The sequence below is a fragment of the Geospiza fortis genome, unplaced genomic scaffold, assembly GCF_000277835.1.
Source record: "Geospiza fortis unplaced genomic scaffold, GeoFor_1.0 scaffold244, whole genome shotgun sequence".
NCBI lineage: Eukaryota > Metazoa > Chordata > Aves > Passeriformes > Thraupidae > Geospiza > Geospiza fortis.
This window is the reverse complement of record NW_005054370.1, coordinates 2,392,540-2,418,011: the sequence shown is the minus strand read 5'-3', so window position 1 is coordinate 2,418,011 and position 25,472 is coordinate 2,392,540. Positions and strand designations below refer to the sequence as shown.

Below are 25,472 nucleotides of genomic sequence, written 5' to 3'. Positions count from 1 at the left end.
ATGGGTCAAGCTAAAAGCTGGAGGACAAAAGACCAAATCCATTTGAAACAGACAACTGTATTTAAATTTTTTATGTTAGTTCAGTAGAAGCAGTCCTGTTTGTCAGGGATGCTGAGTGATGAACAAGTGCAAGGGCATTTATTTTATCCAGCAGCTTCCCCAAGGATGCAGGCAGTCCCTAAACTGCTACAAAAACCAGAGGACTGTGCTGCAAAGCAAAATTCTGTAGAGAATTTGATTTACCACAGGGCTTTGACAGGCTAAAATGAAGGCAAATGGATGTGTTAAGCTATTCTGTTTGAATTAATTTTATAGCAACACCTTCTTCCAGGTCCCACAATATTCTTATGGCTTTGCAGTGATACACAGCTGGAAATCTTGACAGCTGTACTGCAGCTGCTAAAGTCTCAGTGTGTGCAATGGCTCCCAGGCACTTGGAAATGGAATGTGTTTTCTCCTTTCCTTGTTGCAAGAAAGAATTTTTTTTTTGAAAGAAAGTAAAAGGGAATCTCTCGCTCATCCTTTTTCTACTCCTACATTTTTGCCCTAGTAAACATGCTAGCAAGATGTTTCTGTAAAAACTGCTGGATTCAAATATGTACTATGAAGTAAAATTACGGGATTTCCTTAAAAGATAAATTTGGTGTAAATCAAGTTTTTGAAGTTGTGTAGTAGGGCCCTGATGCAAGTGTGTGCATTTCTGTCTTCTGTAAAAGGGCTGTAGGACTTCAGGGCAGTAGACAGTAGGTGTGGCAGAAAGAAAGAACAGAATTAGACTGTAGTTGCTCTTATCTGAGTAACCGTACGTGACAGAAATCTCACCACTGAACTGTGTGGGTGCTGCTTTAATATGTCACTGACATTTCATGTTGGCTTTTTGAAAAGCCTCTTGCTTTCAGTGGGTTTTGTGTGCTGCTGTCCAGGTGCATTTTGTGCTTCTGAAGAAGAGCCACACGTGGCCACAGAGCAGCATTTCAGGTTCAGTGAGGAAGCAAAGAAATAATGAATGTATTCAAAATTAAAAGCAATGGCAACTCTGCAAGAACTGAAAATGTGAATTAAAGGAAATCAATAAAATAACATTAAAATGTAATTCTTGCCATCCCATTGTGGCAGGAAAGGTGAGGATTTGAGAAGAGTAGGAGGGAGGCAAAGCTGAACTGAGTCTGAAACTCAGCATTTTCAAACTTCCGTGTCATTCTTAATAGATGTCTTCAAAGACAGGTGAAAAAGGGAATTGTGTCCTTTGGCCTTTTGGGGTTTGTTTTGAGTATTAAATGACAGCTGTAGAGGCAGCTGGCACTGGGTGGGCTGTGGGGGCAGCCCAGTGCCCTGCTGGGGTGTGGCTGTGGGGGCCCTGGTGCAGCTGCAGCAGCCATGCTGCCAGGAGATTCACTTGGGATGGGGAGGGATGGAAATCCCTGTGGAATTATTTGTACTTGGTGCAGGTGCAAATGTTTCCTTTCCCCTTTTTCCACCAAGGGGCAGTGTTCTCCTCCATCCTCACTGCTTGGAGCTTGTAATGTCTGTGGCAGCTAACAAGTGTTGCAGTTACTGTAAATCCAAAGTGCAGCCAAAAGGGAGGCCTTTGATTATAACTTGCTTACACTATTGGGTATGTTAATTTTGTTTTGAACCTGCAGAGTGCTGTAGTTGTACCTGCTCAGTTTCATGGAGACATCAGAGACCTGCAAACATGTTTTAATAGATTCCCCATGCTCTTTATATATGGCTAGGGCTTTTCCAAGGTCTGAATCTGACCATAGGCAGAAAGTAAATAATTTAAAATTCATGAATGAGAAAAAAAATGCAATTCATCAGTCAATTATAGTAATTTCAAGCCCTGAATATATATTTCTCTTTTTTTTTGGTGGTGTTTTGCCTCTTTGTGTATATTGTGAATGAACTATCTAGAGCTTATACCTTGAATAATGGAGCCAGGTTCTGTGCACTTGGATAGTGCCAGAACCAAAACCTCCAGAAGGGTCAGTTGGTGTCAGTTGTGAGTGAAGTCAGAGGAGACAGAAAGTGGGAATGATCTAAAAATTCTTTGGTCAAGTGCTGATGGGGAGAGTGGAATTTAAATAGCCCCACTGGGGAGATATTTATTTTATATTTGTCTCAGGTTTTTCTCTTGATTCCAGGGAATCTGCCCTCATTGTTTTGATGAAGGGGCACCTCTGGCTGTTCAGCCCTAGTTCCTCACTGGAGGGGAAGCCAATACAAAGTGCTGGTTGGCACTGCAGCTTTCCTTTTTTGCCAAGGAGCAAGTCACAATAAGCTTTCCAAGTTCTAACATTGTGATGTCAAACTGCTGCTTGGTGAGACAGTGAAGTTTTATACACCTGTTTGCAGGAAAAGGTGTGCCAGGAGGAGGAGAATATTTAAGCCTCATCAGTCACCTGGAAGCAGAGCAAACTCCTGGCCCATGGAATTGATGTTACTGAGCGTCTGCGAGTTATTCAGAAGCACTGTGCTTGCAGCAAAAAGCAGAATCCTTCTCTTTAAGCAGCATATTCAGATATATTCAGTTGTATCCTGTAACTGCATTTTGAAGTGCTTCAGGCACTCATGGGAAACTGGAGATTCAGATCTGGGTAGAACTAACTGCTCTTCCAGAAATCAAAGCTGGATGGATGTTCAGGCTCTGGAATAGGACAGGTTTGTGAGTGGCCACAATCCCTTTTACCTGAGCAGTCACCAATGGAAACAAGCATCTGCCCTAAAAGCACTTTAGAAACAAAACCTTCTGCTTTGAAGGGAGAAGAAATAGGCAACAAAATCTGTTGTTTAACAGTGATGTTAAAACAGTGAAATCCACAGCCTGGATGAGTTCTTGTGCCCTTTCCTCAGCTGCTGGAGCCCAGGGTACAAACTGAAGGAGGTTTGGGCTTGGCTGTTGGGAAGGGCAGGGTTAACAGGGTGCAGGTTGCTGGGGCTCTGGCCAGCAGCTGGCTCTGGTTACAGCCTTGATGCAGTAACAAGATACAAGCTTTCAGAGCTCACTAAATGGACCAGCCCTGCTGGAAAATGAAAAATGAACCTTAAAATATTGACCTTGTGCTGCAAGCCTCACCTGAGGGGTTCTGTTCTTCATACTGGAGAACTGGATGAATAAAAGGTTGCAAAGTTGATCAAGGAGAGAGCTCAGCCCTGCAGCTTGGTTCCTGGAGCTTTCCCCGAGGGAAATCATTAACTCTTGAGCCTTAATTGTTGTATCAGGACCAGCCAGTGCAGGAAAGCTAAGAAATTTGCCACTCCCTTGGCAGGTGAATGCCTGCCACATGGTAGCAGTTTTTCAGAACAGGTGGCTACTTTGATGTTTTCCTTTCCTCGTTTGGTTTTGAGGGTCCCCTCTGCATCCTCGAGGTGTTGTATGGAGAGGCAGCCAAACTGGGATCTCTCAGAAGGCTGTCAGATTTTCAGAGGAATACTGTGCCTCTAAGCATGTCTAAGTACCTCCTCTTGGTAATCATCAGCTCTTTATTATGTTTAGCTTTTATTGATCCAGCATACCTGTAAAGTAATTCTTCTGTCTTAAGGTGTGTAGGTGTGTACTAATACTAAGAGGCTTTTGACTGTGGTGGTTTTTTTATCTTGCCTACCCATTGACCTGTTTGTTTAAATACCAAAATTATCTTGATTTAAAGTAAAAGTGGTAAGTGCTGAGAACCAGTAAGTGGGTGTGTGTGCAGTAATGTAATCCCTGAAATTAACTCTTACTTTGATATGGCATATTAATTTTTGTGAATTCAGCATACATTCATCAAGCCAGCTTCTCAAAAAATGCTTGTACCTACTCATTAACTTTAATCTCTGGTGTAATTATTTTGCTCCAAAGAAGGGGAAAAATATGTTTGGGGAAAGTTCTATCCTTAAGTTAATATCCTTGCATTATGCATGGCTGTGAGCATACCTCTGTAAACACTTTCAAAGCATGAACTGTGCAGTTCCCAGGGTTGGGGTCAAGGTTAGAACTCCAGTGGTTTTGTTTCCTCACTCATTGCTTTGCCTGGAAGCACAGCCTGAAGGTGCCAGTGATAAGCACTGCAGTCTCAGATTCTTTTTCTGTGTTTCAGCTTCCTTTAAATATAATTGTGTAAAATGCTGTCTGTGCTTCCAAATCTGTGTGGTTTCCCCTTCTTTTAGGTTTGACAGATGTTTTTTTCAGAGCTCTGTAGAGAGAACCAGAGAGTTTTGCAGAGAGTTTAGAGGGCAGCAGAGGTAACTCAGCTGCAAATGCTGTCTCTGCACTGCTACAGCGAGTGCCCAGACATGAAACCAGCTGATACCTGGATCCCATTTTATCTGGGTGAACCTTGGTTATTGCCAGAGAATAAATATCACAGGCAGTCAAAGCTGTTCTGCGTGCAGGAAGCAAAACAACATTTGGCATCTGGGATTATTTTGCCCCTTGCCACACGTACTCCTGTCTCCAGCTCTGTCTGAGAGGGAGACAGATCACAGCCTTGTGGGGCTCTGAAGCTGGAATAGCTCCTGGAGAGCTCCTGGCTTCTATCCAGCTCTGGAGCTGTTTGGAAGATGAGACATGTCCGTGGACATGCTTGTTCCTTCCTCCCCGCCAGGCATACATGTTGCAGCAGACTCTTCACTCCCTGCAGTGCTGAATACCAGGGATTATTGACACAGGTGTGGCTTGCCTTCTTGCAAAGAGGAGCCAGGCTTGTTCTGTTTGTCTTTAAACTTGAAGAAAAGTCCTTTCTGGAGCTGCTTCCCCTTGCATATTTCACCTGATAAAGGTCTGAGTTCTTCAAGTCCAGCTCTGTAGCTGCAATTATTTCTGGCTGCTGTTCTGAGTGTGCAGGTCTGTGCATGTCACAGCGAGGGGCTGAGCAGTCAGCACAGATGGAGCACTGCCTCAAATGCCAGCAAATAGCTGAAAATAGCTCCTTCCAGCTGCCCTGTTCTGGGTACAGAAGGAGCAAAATCTGGATAAACTCTGTGGGATCTATTCATGAAGGAATGAATTTCTCACTAAGGATACTTGCTATTACACCTTGCCTCTACTCCAAACCATGAAGAATTTTTAGTTGTATGTGCTAAGGGAGAAAGCTTGTGCAAGAAGTTAATTTTGTAAGCTCTCCTGAGCTTTTCCTTTGCTGCTGTGAGGCTTCAGAATTTTCTCAGCCCACCTTCACCTACTTGATTCTGCACTGCAACAAGCTGTAAAAAATAAAATCACCAAAGTACCTTGACACCTCCAGCCTTGTCATGTCTTGCTGGTACTTGACCAGTGAATTCCTATTTCATTGTAGTAAGCAAAAATCACTTGAAGGTATTTTTGGGCTGTGCAGATCAGGAGCTGTTGTGCTCCTGGGGCTGTGAAGGGAAGCAGGTAGCTCTGAGACCAGGCTCCACTGGGATGCAGGTGTTATGAACTGTAGCTCCACATGGAAAGCAAAAGTTCTGGCACACAGTTCCCTAACTGGAAGTTACTCCTAACAAATAATCTTTGTCAAATATTCAGATAGCATATGTCAGGTGAGTGGAGTCAAGTTTCAAAGAAGCTATTTAAAGGATTTATGCTATGAATGCTTCCTTTCTAAAGCACTTTCTCGCTGAAATGTTTTGCCAGGTCTTGGTTGGGATTTTTTTCATTGGGTTGTTTTTGGCTTTTTTTTTTCCATTTCATTAAAGAATGTGTATTTTTAGATGTAATTTAGCTGGAAGAGTAAAAAGCAGTGTCAGCTATGCACATTTTGATAGGGAATGTCTCAGGAGTTAACTCTGTGATTTGTTCTTTCTTCCCTTTCTGTCTGTGACTGTATCTCCAAACAGATTTGTAAAGCCTGCATGTAAGTGTCACTGAAGGGTGGATGTATCAGGCTTTTTTCCTATGGTGGTTTATTTCTGAGCTGCTGGATTTCTCTTGGTATCTAGATCATGGTCCCTACAGGTTTTTCTTAGTTAAATTTCTTATGCTGAACTGGGCACTTTGCCTGGAGCTATGTAGCAGAGCTGGCAAACAGGATATGGCTGTAGGAAATGTGTTTGTTTCAAGCTTTCTCTTGGGATTCTCCTCTCTCACAATACACGAAAAAAAAATTGGGGGGGGGGAGGAGGAATAAAAGCATTGTACTCCTGTTGCCTGGCTTTCTCTTCCCCAGACTCTAAATGCACTTGACGTGCACTCTGTTTGCTGCCTTCAGCCTGGGTGCACACCAACATCAGGCAGATCTGGGGAGCAAGAAGTGAAATCATGTCATGCACTTTTAATATTAAATGAGACATTTCTGGTGTTCTGTTCCCATGAGCACTTCTGATCTTTGTAGAGGAATAGCAAGAACATAATTGTTACCATGTTCCTTTAAAAAAAGAAAAGAAGAGGGAGAAAAAAAGGCACAATGCAGGGTTTGGGGTTGTCTTTCTCCTGCTGCCTGCATGATGTAGACATTCCACCTGCTTGCTCTGGCAAGGCCATCATCACTTGGCTTAGACAACTCTTCTGACACTTTCTACTAAGTTATAGTTTCTTTCCATCATGCTCAGCCAAGTGAGGGTGTTTGTGTTTTGGGACTACAGGAGATATTCTGAATTGTAGAGAGGAGGGAAAATTACAAAAACTTACTGCTGGCACTTGCTCAGATTCAAGAAATCCACTGTAACAGCTGTTACAGCAGCAGATCCCCTGGCTACTGTACTGAAAAATTCTCTGCAATATCTTCAAACTAATACGCTTCTTGACAGTGATGTCACTGGTCTGTACATTTTGTGGCTGTTGCTTTAAATTTGCATTAAAGTTATGTGCAAACAATCATGTGAAATAGTTGGGAGAGAGAAGAAATTCTGCAACACAAGAGCATTTGCTGAAAAAAAAAAAGAAAATGTTGAGGGGGAGGTACTGTTTGAGCTAGTTGATTTTAATATTTCCTGGAAGTCAGTAGGAGAATGAAGCTGCAGGATTCAGTTGGCTGAAAGTTTGGGAATGCAGCTGAGCAGTGGCAAACCTGGCATCAGCTTCACCATTTCTTAAAATTTGCATCTTTGTTAAAGCCAGGGTCTGGTTTTGTGTCTTCTGCCTCTCTCTTGAACCATTTCTCCTGGTAGCTTGAAGTGCACCTGCACTGACATGTGCACCTGCTTCTGCAAGAATTGCTTGAGTTTGTACCTTGTGGTGACAGTTAATGCCAGCAGTTATGTTGGATGTGAGCACTGAGCTGGATTTATGGATCTTGTTTCAGCAAGGATTTAGTGAGCATTGTTTTAAGTCAGTCCATTCTTTCCATTAAATAAAGCTGTTCTGGGCAAGCCTGTCCAAACTGGAATTCATCAGTCTCAGATTCATATTGTTTTGCTTCCTTCCTTTAATCTCTGTTCCATGCTGTGAGGATTGTATTGGGTTGTTTTTATTTTCCTTGGAGCTAGAGCAGACACTGTTTTTATGTAACTGGATGGAGACACTGTAGGACTGAAAAGATTGTCTGTCTGCCACCCCAGTGAGGTGAAAGCTTCAGGCAAAATGCAGCACTTCCCTTATGTGTGTGTACACACTCTCCCTTCATCCTGCTCCTCTTTAACTGATGATGATACATAAAACTGAACCAGCACTTGGTGCTCATGAGCCAGGCTCTTGCAGGCACTCATCTTGTCCAGGGCTTGAGAAAAGCCATTTGTCTTGGGAAAGTGGAAAAAATGAAAAACCTTTTCCTGTACTCAAACAGGATTAGTAACACCATAAATGTTGTCTGTTATCAGTGAGCTGATGTGCACAATTGCTCTTGGAAGCAGAGAAATCTATGAAAAAGGTCCAGTTTGGGATTTTTTTAATACTTTGTCCATAGCAGCTTGTGCTCTTCAGAGTCTGCTCTTTATTAGTCTCCAAATCAGGGGGAAGGAGTCTCCCTCCAGCTTGTTTTTGTTTCCAGTCTTGTTCCAGCTTGGCTCTGCAGCACCGTGGCATCCCTTGACTCCTTTCAGTGCTGGCTTTGGGCCCTTAAACTGTTGATCTTGTGAGATCAAGGCTGCAGAGTAGATGGCAGCCAGAAAATCAACTTGCTGAGTGCATGATAAAACACAGTACTACTTTTTTTTTGCCTTTTTTTTTTTTCAAACTCAGTCAAGCAATAAGTGAATTTAGAGTTGCTTCTGTACAGATTTTCAGGGGTTTGGTTTGTGAAAACTCTGGTGCAGGTGTCACTAGCAAAGTCTTAACTTTTTTTTTTTGAAAGGCCTCAGCATTCAAATGGAAATGAACTCTTTAAGTGATGCCTTTACCTCTGGGATGCTTGAAATCTCTAATAATTTCATATATTTACTCTGATGGGGAGTTTTGACACAAAATCCCTCCTGCTGGAACCACTCACCTGGTTGATTTTATACTCCATGTGAGATACTGATACATAACACAGTGGGTATTGGTGATGTAATCTACAGAGATCACCTTTGCCTAAGTGGATTTAGGTAACTTCCCTATATAAAATTCAGTTACCTTCAAATTTTCCATTGTTTAAATGCTTTGGAATTCCTTTAGAAATCTCTCATCCACACATAAATATTTCTTCTCTTTCATAAGCAAAAGGTAGCAACTTTCCAGTATTTATTGTACCTTATTTTTCCACTTGGTGATTCTCCATTTCATTCCACTTAATGTATTAGATAAGATCTGCAGATTTGTGGGTTTTATGCTGTCTTTCCTAATCAGTTCATTGTACTCATCGTGTGTCTCAAACTTAAATCAGCCTAAGGGAGTGTAGAACAGTTCTGGTGTGATTGCTCCATTGGAAGTTTTTAGAACGTTCTGGATCTCCAGTGGATACTCAGAGGTTTGAAGAAAACTCCTTAAAATTTTCATCTGCCAAATAGTCCAAGTTGTTGATGCTTGCCTCGTAGTTTTCAACAGCAAACTGAGCAAATATGAACAAGCACTGGAGAAGTTGGTCATCCATTTGTATTTTGAAAGCATTTAAGAGGTTTGAAAGCAGCCCAAGTTAATGAAAAGCTGTGTTGATGTCTCCAGCTCAGGATGGAGCAGTGGGTGGAGGTATGAAGGAACTCATCACTAAGCAAAATTCCTGTCCCTGGGCAGTGAGGTGTGGCTGCAATCCAGGACTGAACGTGTTTGCTGTTGCTTGGAGTAGCTCTGGGCTCTCTGATGTCTTGGCTGGGGCCTGTGGGGACTGGACTTGGTGGGGTGGCTGTGGTGGGAAAGTGTGAGCCAGGGCAAAACAGTGGAGCCTGACAGGACTGGCTTGATTTAGCCTCTCACAAATGGGACAGACTCAAAGGATGCAAATTAAAGAAGAAAATTCTGGTTAAAGCAAACTTACTGGTGATTCTGGAAGTTCATAGAATATGCTGTTTAACACAGCTGACATTTCAGAGATCTTTGTCAAATATAAAACATGGCAGGAGGGGGTTTGGCCATCAGATTCTCTCTCAGCACATGAGCTCATGTTTCCTGAGAGCTGTGTGCTTATGCTTGGTACTAACTCCAGGCATACAGGAGACTTGAAATTGAACTTCTGGAAAAGCTAGAAATGCAGCACAGCCCCTTGCAAGGCTGTTAGGGCCCAAATAAGAGGGCAGCCTTTTTGGGGCCATGTCTAATTCACCTGAATATGCCTGTGCCACTGGGTTGCTTAAGTGCCTGCTTGGCAATATTGCTGTTTTGGGGGACTATTTCTCTTGCAAGAAGTGGGCAGAAGGAGATGGGAAGCATAATGGAGTAATAAATGGTATGAGGGTAAGAGGAAGGATCAAGAGGTGCCCGGGGACATAGTCTGTCTCTTCCACTTCCTCCTCAGTTCCACTTAAAACTGACAAGAGATAAGAGTGCAGAATGGAGTTTAGTCAAGGTTAGAGCTAAAGCGCTTCCCTCCTTTCACCTCAACAAACATTTGCTTGTCTCAAACCAAGGTGGGAAATAGTTTTAATTACCCATCTAGCAAGTTCTTCCCTGAAAGGGAATGAGACCATGTATTTACTGCTGGTGAGTCACTGTATGTGCCTGGACAGATGTTACCTCTGTGAGCTTCTCCAGCCTCTGTGGTCACCTGGATTTGTCCTCACAGCCCTTCAGTTACCACAGATTGCTCCCACTTCCCCAGTGGTGAGCTGAAGCTCAGTCTGTGAACTCCCCATCCATGTAGGTTTGTGGAGAACACAGTCTGGATTCCCTGGATTCCTGTCCAGTGCCCTCACCAAAGAGAGCTACTGCTTTGACATAATTTTTTTGCTTTGAAATGTCATGTTCCTGTTGAAATTTTTCTCTGTGATGCTGGGAGGAGAGCTGTTGATGCACACACCAAAGGCATTGTCTCACAGGGGTTGGAGCTGTGACACTTCAGCCAATCTCAGAGGGGCCTGGGGCCAGCTGGCCAGGGAGAAGATGTGTGTTCCTCTGTGTACTTCTTTCTTTTTCTAAAATAGCTTTAGCCTTGTATTTTTGTGATCCAAGTGTACTAATGCAGAAATAGTGCTTTCTTCTTGTTTTTTTTTGTGTGTCTTCCATGAATGGCTATAAAAAATGCCCTGTAGCAGTTAATGCCATACAAAGAATTTGTTTTTCTGCTTCCAGAGGGCTTTGGCTTCTCTTAAAATGGGTCATTTTCAGAGTGAGTTTGGCACAGGCTGTTCCCACATCTGGCTTGGTGACCTCACTGCTCTCCCCACACCTGATGCACCTCTCACCTGACTGGAAATGGAGAAAAGGATTTTCAGGGAGCTGTTACCAAGCAGCAAGGAGGCAGCATTCTGTCAGTGTCAGGTTCAATGAATGGCTTCAGTGTTTGGAGGCACTGAGGAATTTTGGACAAACAGTCCAGTGAGTCACAAAAGGTCTTTGGGAGGGAGGCAGAGGGAGAGGGCAGTGTTGGGATACAGCTGGTACTGTTTCAGAAATTTTATTTGTGCTGAGCTTGATATCGCTTGTGACTCTCCTGGGATCTCCCAGAAGCACCAAAATATTTGGGTGTTGGTCTCAGTGTGGTGAAACCATATTTAAGAATGTCTTATCCTACATAATGCCTCCTGCTCAGCGCACTCTTCTGCAAACATCTGCAAATGAGGTGTCCTTAATTTCTTTAAGCAGGCAAGGATTAGCTGTGTGGCCATCTCCAAACAGAGCACTGCAAGCCCAGTGCAGGTTGCTCTTGAGTCCCTGGTAGAGCAGCTTGGCTGTGTCACTCCTGGAGAGCAGCAGCAAGAGAGCTGCCAGTGGGATCATCCTCCTGAAACAGGAGCACAGGATCTGCATCACCAGCACTCCCTGGCAGTTCTGTTTGGTTTGGAGAGGGTTTGTCAGCCAAAGCCCTGCATGGCACAGGGGCACAGATGAATTTAGCATCACACACACACACACATCTGGCAAACCTCTGCAGCTTGGGACCCTGCAGAGCTCTGGGAGCCTCCCAGAGCCTGGAGAGGCTGATCAGGAGCTGATCCCTGAGCTCTGGGAGCACCTGGGCTGTGGCCACATTGCTCTGGGAATGCACCAGGCTGGTGCTGCTCAGAGCACTGGGAGCTGCACAGAGCTCTGGTTGGCATTCCCAGGACTAAAGGAGTCTCCTGTGGGCTGGATCCAGCCTGTGTTCACCCAACTGTGCTCTGAAATACTGACTCCTGCTTGGTGCCCAGGGCCAGTCACCAGAAATGAAGAATCTATGGTTTGATCTGTTCTGAGGAATGGCTTTGTGTACAGCAGTTTCTGTGGAATTCCAGAGGAGTTCAGTGTCCAAGACCTGGTGAAACAAAGCCTTAATTCTTTCATTAAATTTAGCTTTGCAAAGAAATGGAGCATTCTGTTAGACTTTGGCTTTCCATGGTCCAGACATTGTCCTCTTACCTAATAAATTGGATTTCATTCATAATTTTTATTCTCTTGTCTCAGAAAAATGTTGTACATTTCTAAATAAACAGCATAGCTTTTTCGGTTGGAGGCATAACTTGGCTAAAATCTGTTTCTTCCTCCTTTTTTTCAGGAATTCTCAGAAGTGGAGAAAAGAGATCCTCAGGAGCTAGTTGGTAAGTTCACTCAAAAATATTTATTCACAGGTTTTTATTCAAGCTAGACCTTGTAAGTCTCACTTTGTAAAAAGCATCTTCCCTCTGCCCTGGCAATGCTGTAATTTCAACTGCCTGAATATTTTCAGTGAACTTTTCTTCTAGGAGAAAGGCTTCATACCTAAAAATATGAAAATAATTTCATGTTTAAAACATGTAAAGGGCAGTGTTGGTGTTTTTCTAGATGAGCTTAAAACCAAGTGTAGCTTTGTCTAGACAGAGCCAGTGGAGCTAGGAGTGGTGACTTTGTTCTGTGGCTTCCAAAACTCACTAAAAGTATCTCCATTTAAATGTGAGCCACTCACAGATTTACAGCTGCTGTGCTAACATAGTACTCTATGTTTTTTAATAGTTACTAAAACTTGATTTTTGTGACATCTCATTTATTCATTGCACCATTATTAGATTTGGAAAGTCCAGGGTTGTCAGCTTGAAATACAATCCTCTGCTTGGTCTCTTTGGAGCTGCACAGAAACTGTATTTTATATTGCATTTCTGACTGTCTTGCACTGATCCTCTGTTCCTGGGGTTACTCCTGCAGTTATGTGGTATCACATAATAATATCATTAAAAACAAATGAGTTTGGAAGTTGCTTCATCTCAAATCAGTTTGATATTTCAGTCATAAAATGGGGTAAATATAAAATAAGATGGTAAATACTCAGGTGCTCAGCTGACTCCTACAGCAGCCATCACTGAAGTCTGGGATTTATAAGTCCTTTTTAGTTGGCCTGCCCAGACTTTGCAACTGCTCTTTATTGGATTTTCTGCCTTTAGAAGGCAAAGCTGCTTCAACCAGTCTCATCATTAAATGCAACAGAAATCTTTCTCCCATCTACTCATCCTCCTGAAAATGCACCCTGGAAACATGGATGAGACAGCAGCATTTGGGGTAAAAACTACAGCAAAATCTCTGGAAGCCAGCTGCTCTTTTCCTCTGTGTTTTACATATGAGTGAAGCTGTGCAGTTTGAAGCAATGTAGTGGGAAGTTCTTTGTTAATGAAGGCGTAAGGCTCAGGTTACAATTCTGTTAGTCCCCTTTTCCCACAGTGACTGCCCCGACTGCATTTCTTTGTCTCACCATGGCCCAGACTTGCACATGGCTTTAAAAGCAGCACAGGGAGCACTTGGTATTGTCACAACTCATGGGTGAACAGTGTTGGAGAGTCTGAGATCTGGACTGAGGTCTCTGCAATCTTATCTTTAATATCCTTTCCCAACAGCAGTGTGCAGGCTGGCTTTGTGCAGAGCCAGGTTATTGGAGGTCAGCATACTTGCCATGCTGGATTCTGTAGGTCTGTTCCATTAGACCGTATCTTATCTAGTTGAAAAGGAACTGTTGCAAGAGACTTACAGTTGGAGTAATGTAAGAACCACTCCCTTTCTGAAAACTTAGACTTTCACAGTTAAAATTCTTTAATGGAAAAAGGTGCAAGATTTTCTGACACAAAGTGAGTAACTGCTCCAGTCTGGACCCCTCAAGTTTTGTCTATCAGTCTGTGGAAATCAAGGTCCTCTTTGGACAGTTTTCCACAACTGCTTTTTGCATTAAAAGAGTGTGGGCCTGCCTTTCTCAGAAGATAACCCTACATTTTTCTGCATCACCTTTATTAAAGTCTGTGATTGTGCAGATGCTTAAGTATTAAATCAGTGCAGGCTCCTGCCAAAAGCACTGTTTGTGTTTTACCTCCCCGGATGCACAAAAACATTGGAGCAGCTCTGGGAGCGGGAGCCAGCTGGGATCCATCTTCACTGCTCTTTTTTTGTTGTTTCTTTTCTTTTTTTTGCTTTTTCCCTGTGAGGCTTCCAGCTGGATCCATTCCCTGATGTACTTAGTGCATGCTAGGTGAGCACTGGAGTTGGCACAAAGAAAACAGTAGGGATGAGCTCCTGGGAAGGGCATGGTTGTCCTGACTTATGCCAAAGTAGTAATCACATAATCAATGGCTGACAGAATGAGAGGGAAGGTTTCAGCCCCCTGTTTGAGAAGGAAATATGTGTGAAGCTTATTTTCATAGATTTCTACATCAGCATTGTCCTTTGGGGCTTTTTGTACCACTCTGAATCAGAGTTCATGGTGCTGCCACGACATTGCATTTGCTGTTTCCTGCAGCCTTGCAAAATAATACTTGAAGGATGTAGGGTTTTTTTTGCCTTGAAGTTCTTTGCAGCATGGTTGTTTACCTTTTGGATCATAAGAAATATTCTCTCCAGCCCTTGGGATATCTAAGCACAAAGTCAGTGTTCATAAGAGCAGAAAGTATGGCTGAGTTGCAGGTCTCCCTCTGCATTTCTCAGCCCACAGAGCAGAAAAGGACCTGGTGTCCTTCCATGGATGGGTGACTCACTGGCATGTTGTTGTCTCCAGTTCTTCCCTGTGTGATTTGGCTGTTCTGGTGCCAGGAAATCAGAACCCCCCCCACCCTGGTTTATGCCAAGCAGCCTTGGCTGGAGTGCCAGGGAATGCAGTTGTAGAGAGCTGGCACCACTGGTTTGCATGTCTCCAGGGGAAGCCCTTGTTGCTCTGATCACCCTTTTCCTTGTTTTTTTTTTGTATAGTGTGACCTTTAGAAAGAAACTGGCACCTGAACTGCCTCTAATCCCTTGTGGCTGCTTCAAACACAGCATACAAGTGACCCCTGAAAGGGACAGGAGTTCTTCATCCCACCTGGGAGCTGAGTTAATCCCAGAGCCATGATCTGTGTCTATCCTGTACAGCCAGCACTGTGCTCAGTTCTTTTGCTTTTCTCTGCACTAGGAAATCATTCCTACCCATCTGTAGGAAACAAAATTCCTGTGTGCTCTCTGACAATGTCTCCAGCACAGCCTTTGGGCTGAGAGCAGTAATTTCCTTCTGGAAGTGGAGCTCACAGTTTGCACTGTGCCACTTTCTCTCCTGCTTTGCAGATTGTCTCCTGCTATTGGGTATAGGTCACATAATCCATCCATCTCAAACTGAAGCACATTAAATGTAGCATTTCTGTTTTGTTTTCTGCCTTACCAAGATCTGGTGAGCAAATCCTTGAAATCTGTGAAATCTCCTTCAGTGACTGCTGAGGTGCTGAGTCTTTGCAAGATGATATTTGCCTGTGCTTTGGCCTGGGAGCAGAGGAGTGGCTCTCTTTTACCACAGTGCATGTGCTGACTGCACAAAAAGCTACAAACACCTCTGCTTGTGCTGATGAAGGTTTTAATTTTTAGGCCAGCTTGTGGAAGGAGAATGCACAGACTAAGCACCAGCAGCAGTGTCCTTTAGCAGCAGGAAGCTTTCAGGGGCAGTGGACCCTGCTTTCTTGAACCCCCATCTGACTCATGGGATCTGCTTCACAGCCTTAGTTCTTTGTCAGGACTGAGAATCTGACTGGGGAAGATATTTACTTACTGTGAGCCAGAATCTGGGTGTGCCTGGAGTGATTAATTGTGCCAACAGCCACTTCCTGAGGTCCACACTTGGAGATCCTCTAGGCTGTGAGCCTGCAAATCACAGGGCAAATGAGGGGCTGCAGCCAGTGTCACTACCTGTGACTCATGTCAAAGTAAAACTTTGGTCTTGACAGGAATAACAGGATGCACAGAGCAGTTGGATGTATCCTGTGAGGACACACCTTTTTGTGAGCTGTTCATCTGTAGTTATTTCTGTAGACATGGTGGAAAGCTGCCCTTGGGACTTGGAAAACACAAAATGTTTTATACAGGAGTGTGTGGCCATACGTGCAAATGCCAGGATTCTAATCCCAGCTTTCCTCTAGGGAAAGAGCTGGTGAGAAGATGCTGTGGAATCAGCCATTCTGTCTGTGTGGGGAGCAAGTCTGAGCACTGCTGGAGGGCATGGATAAGTTGTACTTCCTTACTGTAAATAAGCCCAAAGGGGTTAAACTCACCCTTAAACTCACCCTTTTCTTCCCAATGATGTGGCACCTCAGGCTGGCTGCAAAGTGATGAAATAACTGAGTAATGCTGCAAGTTTGTGCTCAGTTTGTGAGGTGCATGTCCTGCCTTGCTGCTGGCAGTGTTCAGCTGCCTCCAGCTCTGGTGGGATTGAAGGAGGCAAAGATTCCTTAGGTCCAGCTCCTTGTAAACCATTAAAAGATGCTTTCCCCCATAATGTCGATAAAGAATTATTTTCACAAGGCTCAAACAAAAGAGGAAATGAGCACCTGAAAACCTGAAAAGTCATACATCAAAATATACTGTCTCATTGAGAGCTCTTGTTCTGCTTCCAAAATGATTTCTTTTTCAAGGGGGCTTTGAATGGATTGCTGAAGATATTCTTAGACTTTGACTTTTTTTGCAGGTGAAACAGATGTCCTGCCCAGAGTTCCCCTTCCCATAAATGTTTTGTTTCTCTGTGGCTCATCTGCAAAGACAAGGGATCCTGTGGGATGTCTAATGTGGAGCTAGGCTTGATTTTTTTTATTATTATCTTTTTTCAGATGCTTTCTTTGCCTAATAAAATCTGGGTTTAATTGTCTTTTTTTTAAAGCTTCTGCTGTGAACCTCTTAAGCCACTAATCAGCTTTTACCTTTCCCAGCAAGCCTTGTGTGCTCTGTATTACCCACACTTCTGTGTCTTTGCCACTGTCTGTCTGGGTTTCCTGCAGCGCTAATTAACCCAGAGGCCTCCCCATCCCAGCAGCAGCTGTAACCTGTAACAAATGTGTGCCTTGTTGTCAGGGAGCTCCCTTTGCCTGCCTTTCTCTGGGGACTCTGGCAAGCTTTCCTCCTTCCATAAAGGCTCCCGCTTGGTAAATGCCAAAGGACACTTTTTGTTCGTTACTGGCAACTGCTGAAGAATTTAACCCTCAGCACCATCTTGATCAAATAGAATGAGTGGTCGCTTGCCAGCTTTTCCTCTCCAAAGGAACTTGTCCTTAATGCTTCACATTTTTACAAAGGACATGGAAACTGTAGCAGCTCTGATCGTGTGTGTGGTGTTGTTTATCTGTAGCCTCAGCTCTCCAGGGTTCCAGCAGCCCTGTCTGGCCTTTGGGCCCTCCTGGCTTTTATCCAGAGGAGCTGAACTCTGGGTGCTGGAGTTGTAGCTCAGGGAGCTTTCCTGAGGAATGTGTAACTGAGGAGCTGCACACATGAAAAGCTTGGTTGATGTGACTTGTGTGCTGCTCTCAGGTCTCTTATCCACTGCAGAGCAGCTCTGGGATGTGTTCCCTGGACAAATTATGCTTGAAAACAATCCCAGCTGCTTAAATGAAGCACAAATCTCTCCTCCAAGGCTTGGCCAGAGAACTGCCTGGGTTTCCCATAATAGTGGGAAAGTAGCAAGCAATGGGGGGAAATGTGGCTGTTTCTTTTGCTGATAACTCTGTAAGCTAATCTTTATAGGGCAATCAGGTACTTTAGTAGTGTATCCCAGTAAAAACAGCTGTGGAAATTTGGCAATCTGGACTGGGCTGTTCCCAGTCCTGCAGGACGAGTTGTTCTTTCTAGCAATAGTCTGTCTCTGTAAGCAAAGATCAAAGTGCCTGCTAAGGAAGTCTTAACTTAAGGATTTAATGTAATTTCTTGTGGTTAACTCTTGACAGCCTTGGGGAGCGTTGTTCTCTCCTTCAGCCACTTTGGTTCATCCAGGTATGTCCTGAACTAAATATTCACCAAGTGATTCTCTATCTCCCTCAAAATGGCAAAGAGCCAGAGTGCATAAAATTGATCCTGTGCTCCATCTCTCCAGGAGTGTAGGTATCAATAAAATAAGCATCATATCCCTCTTCTAATGACCCAGCCTTCAGGTTCTTTAGTTGCTTCTTGCTCAGCACCTTGAAAACATCAGATGTACCAGTTGTCAGCATTCTCATCACCTTTGCCCTGGGCTCCCAATGAGGGAGTAGTGCTGACAAAGACATAAAACAAATTTAATGACTTGTATGGCTGAAATTCCCGTCACTAGTTCCAGAACTCATCCCAGTTTGCTCTCTCCAGCTTCTTTTTCAGAGAGAGTGAGGAACATGTCTCCAGATGAGATCAAAATCCCTCCTGAGCCTCCTGGCAGATGTTCTAACCAATTGCAGGTTGGTATAAGTCCACTTCATTTATTATTATTTTTTAAAGATTTGGAGTTCAGGGCATATTTGGGAACCCTGCTCAGTAATTTTGCACAAGGCAAAGCTCCAGATTAAAGCTGGGTTTTACCACACTGAGTTTATGAATGCACTGTGTTAATGCTTTAGGCTTTACAGTAGTTCTAGTTTAGGAATCTCAAAGTAGCTTTAAGCTGCTTTCCAGCCTCTGTGGGTTAATTATGCTTTAAAACAGCTCTTGATGCCAGCAGTGACACAGAAGCAATGTTTACTGTCAGGGCTGCTTTCCTCTTACCTCAGCAAATTCAGCTCCCTAGCAAAGGACAAATTGTTTTTCTATACAGGCCTGAAATCCCTTAAACTGGAATAGTTGAGGCAGCAATGCCTGGATTCCTTTTCCACCTACATGTCTCTGGATGGTAAACATTTAGAGGGGAGGCTGGTAGCCTAGAGGCAACAAAAGAGCACAAACACATGTTTTCTCTGTACACCCAAATAACAGCAGTGACCAAGTTTGCAATCACCTTCTGTGTTCTCCTCGTAGAGTGCAAACGAAAGAGCAGAGACTGATGTCTCCTAACACACACTTGAGTTTTAACTCTGGTTTTCTGCCCAGCAGAAATACAAGTCAAGAATCACTCCTGAACTGCTCTATAAAGTAGCCTCTGACATGCAGTGGTGATTCAGAGTGACTCACCATCCAGATGATGCTTTCTTCTCCACACCATACCTGGGCACACCCAAACCTCCTCTAGTGCTGTAGGAGGATTTTACTGTTCTGACATCAATGAACTGGAGTGTGTTAGACCTGAGGAATGCACAGAGCTTGACAGGGTAGACAGAATAAAGCAGAATTTTTCCCCTTTGACAGAAGTTTAGTGTGTTACATCAAAGGGGAGCTTGTCCTCTGTTGGCAGGTCAAACCACATCTTAGAGCACTTTGAGCAAGGAGGTGGGATTGCTCCTTAGAAATGCAAAATGTTCTGGGCTTTTCACTTGGTGGTTTGCTCTTTTGTCACATTTTTCCTCTGATAAACTGTATTTTGAACTCTGCCAAAGGGAGGACTTCTTATTGTAAATTTGACTGAGTAGTTGCCCATCTGTGGACTTGGGGAACCTCATTGCTGCTCCATGGGGAGGGGATAAAAGGGAACACCTATTCAGTCATTTCTACTCCTCAGATTCACCTTTTTGCAGTTTCTTCCTTCTAACCTCACAATGTGTTGCTGGATGTGGACATGGTGTCATTTCCTCTTGCTGATTTTGTGACAACCTGATGAAAATTTATCTTACAAAAGTTTTTTTTTAAGGTTGTTGAGTTTCATATCAGCTCTTAACAATCCTCCTTTATTCAGGCTGCAGCAAGCCCTCAGACAATAGTGAGCTCTGTGTTTGACTGTCCAGGGAGGGAGACATGAAGTGACTTATCCAGAAGCAACAAAGGAAAATTGACTCAGCTTCTCCCATCCTGAAAGACTGAAGGCCCAGCTCTGGTCTTGTTTTATGTGCCTCTTGTACATAAGTAATTTCTGTCATAAAAAAAGATGATGGAAATTACTGAGGATATTTTAGCAGCACCACTTAACTCTCTGATCTGTCTGAAAGCTCCTGCCTCTGCTGTCCCTTCACCATCACCAGAGTAGGAATACTTTTATGTACTCTCACCCACCTCACTGAGGAAGGAAAAAAATCATGTTTGATTTGAAATCTTTTAGCGTTTTAGAGAATAGACTGCTTGACATCTGCAACCTGGGTCAGTTAAGTTGCCTTTGGCATGGCTTGTGACTTGTGGGTGATGTGCAGAGAGAAGCTGATTCCATCTGACTGGTACCAAAGCAGGGATTTATGAGCACATTGTTCCTGAGAGCATTTGGCTGCAGTGGGCACCCCAGCAATACCTGATGATCACTCTGGGTTTAGTTCTCCAGCAGAACTTGGCTCTGGCCCTGCCTGGCTACCAGATGAGCAGGAATTTTGCCCTGTGGGCAGTGTAGCCCAGCTGCTGTGTCTCAGGTGCTCACCTGAGGCTGCAGGTGGGTGTTGGTGGTTGCTGTGAGTTGTGGGAGAACCTCTGGATTTCAGAATTGTTTTTTCTGTGTCGTGGCTCTGAAGGGAAACAACAGCCTGGGAAGGAGGAGTCTGTGCCTTGTATGCAGATCTTTAATCACTAAAGTCTTCAGTAAGTGCAAAGAGAATTCCTTTATCAATCAGACAGTTCATGAAGGGACTTCAGACACTCAAGGAGGAAGTGTCTCTTGAGCAGCCTGGCCCTGGTGTAAAGGTGAAATCCTAGTTCTGGTTAAGGAGGTCACTGGTTCAGTTGGCTTCTTTCCACATGTACAGGAGTCAGCTGGTGTGCTGCTCCTTTTCATCCTGGCTCACCCTATAATCTTTCTCCTGTAGGATAAAATTCAAAAGCTGTATGAGAGGAAAGTGAAAGAGGGCATGGATATGAACTACATCATCCAGAGGAAAAAGGAATTTCGCAATCCCAGGTGGGCCACCATCTTTTCACATGACCACAGCACCACAGAGCTAATTTGAAGAATTTCCCTCTTTGTTGGAGTTGTTGCAGAAGGATCCTGAACAGGAAGGACTGCTGCTTACAAATTGTCTTTCTCAATTTTGTGACTGAAACAGTAAAACTCCTTGTGTTTGGTAGAGCAGCAGCTGGAGTTGGTGTGTTGGTTAGATTTTAAATGTGAAGGCTCAGGAAGAAGTACTTTAGAAGATGTGACTGTTCTGGGAGCTGGGAGATGTTCTGGGGAATAGGAAATACTGTGGATAATGGGGTGCCACATCCATCATAGCAGGTGTAGCTTCCCAGCTTCTCATTTCACTCTGTAGTGTGAAGAGGTGACAACCTCCCTCTGTTGGCACATCTGAAACACTTCTGTTCCCTTCTACTCCCTGGTTCTGTTCCCTTCTGCCTCGCTGGTTCTGTTCTGACCTCTTGCTTTTCCTTTGCAGCATCTATGAAAAGCTGATCCAGTTTTGTTCCATTGATGAACTTGGTACAAATTATCCAAAGGTGAGGAGCAGTGTTCTGACTGGTAAAGGAGTGGGTAAAGGTAACACAGAGATGTAAAGTCTGACCTCAGGCTTTCTTGAGCCTGCTTGCTTGAGGTCTTGTAATGCAACCTCAGTCTGAGCCTCTGCAGTGATGTGAACATTTCTGTGTAGCACTGAGCCTCAGTGCCAGGATCTCTGCTACAATGATTCTGCACAAAAACTGCTGAAGTGTGGAGCTCTGAATGGAACTCCTTGAGGGGGGAAAGAAGCTGACTAACAGAAAATTGCATGACTTACCCCAGCATCCTTTTTGCTTCAAAGCTGTTTCTTCATTCACAACAGAACATGGTCCCATAAAAGAAGGTCTGATGGGACCTTTGTGTCACTGGGATACAGGAAGAAATGAGTGATGATTCTCATTGTCACCTCTGATTATCATCAGGGAACAGAAATACGTAAAGCATTTTTGCACTGGATTTTGTGGTTCTGTGGGAAGAACCCTGATCTGATTTATTTCTTTTTTTTCAGGACATGTTTGATCCTCATGGCTGGTCAGAGGATTCATATTACGAGGCACTAGGTAATTCCAGGAAGTCTCTTTTTTGTCCTCGCTTAGGTCTTTGTGTTTTGTACTTAATTAACTGCACTGGAGTCTTCACTTTATGTATAAATGAGAAGTCATCACATGCTGCTCTTTAATGACTCCATTCTGGTTGGATGTGCCTGAATGTTATTGATGCTTCATCAGTTTGGAAAGGCTTTTTAAATTGGTTCTACAATGTTTTCATCTCTCAAATGATACTGCAATGCTTTGATTAAAAAGCAGCAGTTGCTTTCATGGCAGTTTAATTTTTCTATATAGAATCTGAATCTATTTTTTTTTTTAATCATGGGAAGTGTGTGAATGAGAACTGTTGAATTTTACTGTTCTTAGTGCTTCACATCTTCTGCTCTTTCCCAGCTAAAGCCCAGAAGATCGAGATGGACAAACTGGAGAAGGCCAAGAAGGAGCGCACAAAGGTACCTGCTCAAAACCTAAAGAGATGCAGGTGCAGGGCTTTTGTTCCTTTCCCTGCTGGATTTCTTTCTATTGCTTTCCTATTTCTATGTTAAAACTGCTTGTCTTATCCTAGATCTCTCCTTTATTCTTGCATTTCTTTTCCCAAACCTCACAGATCAAGTTTTTTGCCCTTCCTTATAGGTCCATTTATAGGTTGTTTACTCCATTGGATTTCCTGCTGTTTTGTCAGTATTTTTAAACTAGAGCTCTAAAAATGGCATTCAGTATGTCAGATACAGGCAAGATAATGAATAAAGAAGAGTTTTTTCCTTAATTTATGACATTTTGCCTGGTGCCTAGCCTAGTTAAAGCTTAATTTCCTCACCATGCCTCAGTGTGACACGATACCTGCTTTCTGTTCTCTGTGATATTAACTTGTTGCATCCAATTTCCAGGAAAACTGGGCCTATTTTAACTTTGTGCATTTTGTGACAAGCCCAGTTATTCTTAGATATGCCCCAAAAAGAACACAGAGAGGCTTTGGAAGAGATTTCATTCCTTTGAGCCAGTGGCTGGCATTAGAACATGTTTAATGTTAGAGAGTTGCCACCTAAGCTGCAGAAGGCTCCTTCCATCTCCAGTCCATGGAGGGTTTTTTGTGCAGTGCATGCTGTGTCTTGCTGCTTGTTTTGGGTTTTTGCACAGTAACCCAGGTATCTGATCATGCCCTTGCCCAGATCTGCAGTTCTGAGGCTGCAGTGCTGTTGGAGCTCTGGTTGCCAGGGCTCCTGCTGTGGTGCAGCCACAGTAAATTCTACAAGCAGGGACTTGCCTTGCATGTTCCTTAAAGGAAAATTAATATGAGCTTCTAACTGGATAAATACAGAGTTAAATGACCAGGATCTGTCCTGTCTGAGCTGTATCAAATCTTGTGCTTGTACCAGTAGGCAAACACATTTTATTGTATCAGGCTTAGGAGCTGGGTTGCAGTTTAATTAATCCTTAATTCTCATGAGGTCTATGTCTTCCTTCCCACATGATGGGCAGCTCAGAGGCCAGTGCAGTGTCTTACATCACACTAAATCTGTTTTTAAAAAACTTAGAGAGGTGCTATGGGTTAAAAAAAGGCTGTGTATCTTAACAATTCATTATTTTTTCTTCTCTTCTTTCTCCTGTGTGTCTCTCCCTTCCCAGATTGAGTTTGTGACTGGCACTAAAAAGGGTACAACAACAAGTGCTGCTTCCACAACCACCACAACATCCAGCACCACTGTGGGAGGTAAAGAATAGCTGTGACTGTACCCCTTAAGCTGCAGTAATGTTGGGATTAGTGCTTCCTGAAGCCTGAAGGCTCCTTACTGATCCTGTAGATAATGCAAGGGAGTGTTTCTGCTGAGGGTGTTGGAGCAGCTCTCCTCTAGTCCCTGTAGTCCATGGCTGTCCTTCTGGAGTGGAAGACTGGGGCCGGGTGGGATAGGATAGTGAAGAGACTTATTAGTGGGTCAAGAAGCCTGCTGCTGTCTGTGGTTGTAGAGTATTCCTGGGACTGAGAGATTTTGAGATTTGGAAACCCTGGAAATCATTCTCCTGCCTTGTAAACTTGAGGGGAGGGGACAAAAACCACTGGAGGCTGATGAGTGTGCTCAGCCTGTAGCTGGGCAAGTGGGATACATGTGCTCTGTTGAAATTAAATCTGCTTTGGGGCAGGGAATGATCCTGTCTCCCCTTTTGCTGGAGTTCAGGTCTAGAGTTCTACTCTGACTCCTGGGACCCCAAGAGAAAAGTTGCTTTTCCTCCTCACTATTTACTACCAGTGTATCCTGAAATTAGTGTAAGGGGAAGCTGTCTAGTCAAGCAGTGGGATATTAAGGGTTGACAAGACAGGGTGTTAAGAAGGGATTGGTGACCTCTAATGTAATGCTAATCCTTGTGTGCTTGGTTTAATCAAATTCACAGATGCCCAGAAGAGGAAGAGCAAGTGGGACTCTGCCATCCCCGTAACAACGATAGCTCAGCCCACCATCCTCACCACCACTGCCACCCTGCCAGGGGTTGTCACAGTGACAACCAGTGCCAGTGGCTCCAAAACCACGGTGATCTCAGCTGTGGGCACCATTGTAAAAAAGGCCAAGCAGTGACTGCTGTGCTGGGCCTGGAGTCTTGGACTTGTTTGTCACTGAAGCCATTGTCCTTGGAAGGGAGGGGTGGATTTCTCCTTTGGTAAAAGATGACAAGACTCTTTGAAGCAGCTCACAGTTCCCCTTTGGAAGGCTGGGGGCAGGAGCAGGATGCCAGCTGTGTGCCCACAGGAATGGACCTCTGCCCACCATGCCTCTGCCTTTGCTTGCTGGGGGAAGACCCAGGCTGCCTGTGTTGTGCTGGAGGAAGGTGGCATCTGGAGTCAGCTTGTAAAAGTTTGCTTATTAATTGCTGCATTGAGGTCTTACCTACCTGCAAGTTTGTTTTAGGGGGGAAAAAGAAAATAAATTAAAAGGGCAAGCAGTGAAAGACTGTCAGTGTTACCCCTGTGTGTTCAGGGTGGTGCTCCAGGGCTGCCTGCAGCCTGTGTAGGTGCCTCCCTCCAGAGCCAGCTCAGCTCTGAGGGAGTGGAAGCAGAGACAACCACTCAGTGTCCACGTCCAGATGTGTAGCAGAGACTTGAAGCAAACTCCATCAGTGAGCGTAGGCTCACTCTTTGTTCTAGCACTGACACCTGTACCCTGTGCTCTCTGTGTAGATCTTAGTGACCACGCGTGAAACTGTGGAACTGTAGAGGAAACTGTGCTGGAACATCCTGTTACCATCTCACAGGGATGGAGATTTCTATGCAGAACCCTCAAGCTGTAGAGGTTTGATTTGTGAGCTCACTTGCAAAGACCTGTGCAGAAACACTTCCATTGTCACAGAATGAGCTTGGACAGAAGCAGAGGAGAATGTCTGACCCTGTTTGTGACATTGTCCATCTTTGTTTTAGCTCATGATGTTCTGTGAATGCACACATGGCAGTTACTGCTTGCTCCACTGTTGTGAAAAAGTATTTTCAGTTGAAAATTTTGTTGAATAAAAATTGAAAAGTCTTTTTAAAAAGCCCCTGGTGTCATTGATGTATCTGCATTTCTTCAGAGTTAAATTTCTACCCAGAGCCTCTTTGTCCTAGTGTATAAAGCAGTGATAGGAGAGATGGTTGCCAAGTGTAAGTTTTTGAGAATTCAGTGCTCTGGGGTTGCTTTTTCTTTTTTTTCCCCCTTTCAGTTTTTTCTGTAGCTTGTGCCAGTCCTGATCAAGATTTTGCATTTATGGAGACTTAAGGTAGAAATAATAGGTTGATACCCTGGCTTTAGGTAATATTAAAACATGTTAAACACTTTGTCCTGGTGGTCATTTAAACTTAAAAAAAAAAAAAGGC

At 43.8% G+C, this 25,472-nt stretch overlaps 1 protein-coding gene across 1 annotated transcript in view; it reads left to right on the top strand.

The window, feature by feature from the left end:
* SAP30BP (SAP30 binding protein) overlaps positions 1 to 25,153 on the top strand; it is a 30,022-nt gene extending 4,869 nt beyond the window's left edge. Inside the window, exons 4-11 of the mRNA XM_014308456.1 lie at positions 11,940 to 11,982; positions 17,957 to 18,045; positions 20,458 to 20,549; positions 21,025 to 21,085; positions 21,595 to 21,646; positions 22,028 to 22,086; positions 23,261 to 23,345; positions 24,023 to 25,153. Of these exons, the coding sequence (XP_014163931.1) occupies positions 11,940 to 11,982; positions 17,957 to 18,045; positions 20,458 to 20,549; positions 21,025 to 21,085; positions 21,595 to 21,646; positions 22,028 to 22,086; positions 23,261 to 23,345; positions 24,023 to 24,204 (663 nt within the window). The 3' untranslated portion in view covers positions 24,205 to 25,153. The remainder of the gene's footprint in view (positions 1 to 11,939; positions 11,983 to 17,956; positions 18,046 to 20,457; positions 20,550 to 21,024; positions 21,086 to 21,594; positions 21,647 to 22,027; positions 22,087 to 23,260; positions 23,346 to 24,022) is intronic.
* Positions 25,154 to 25,472: the final 319 nt, after the last annotated feature.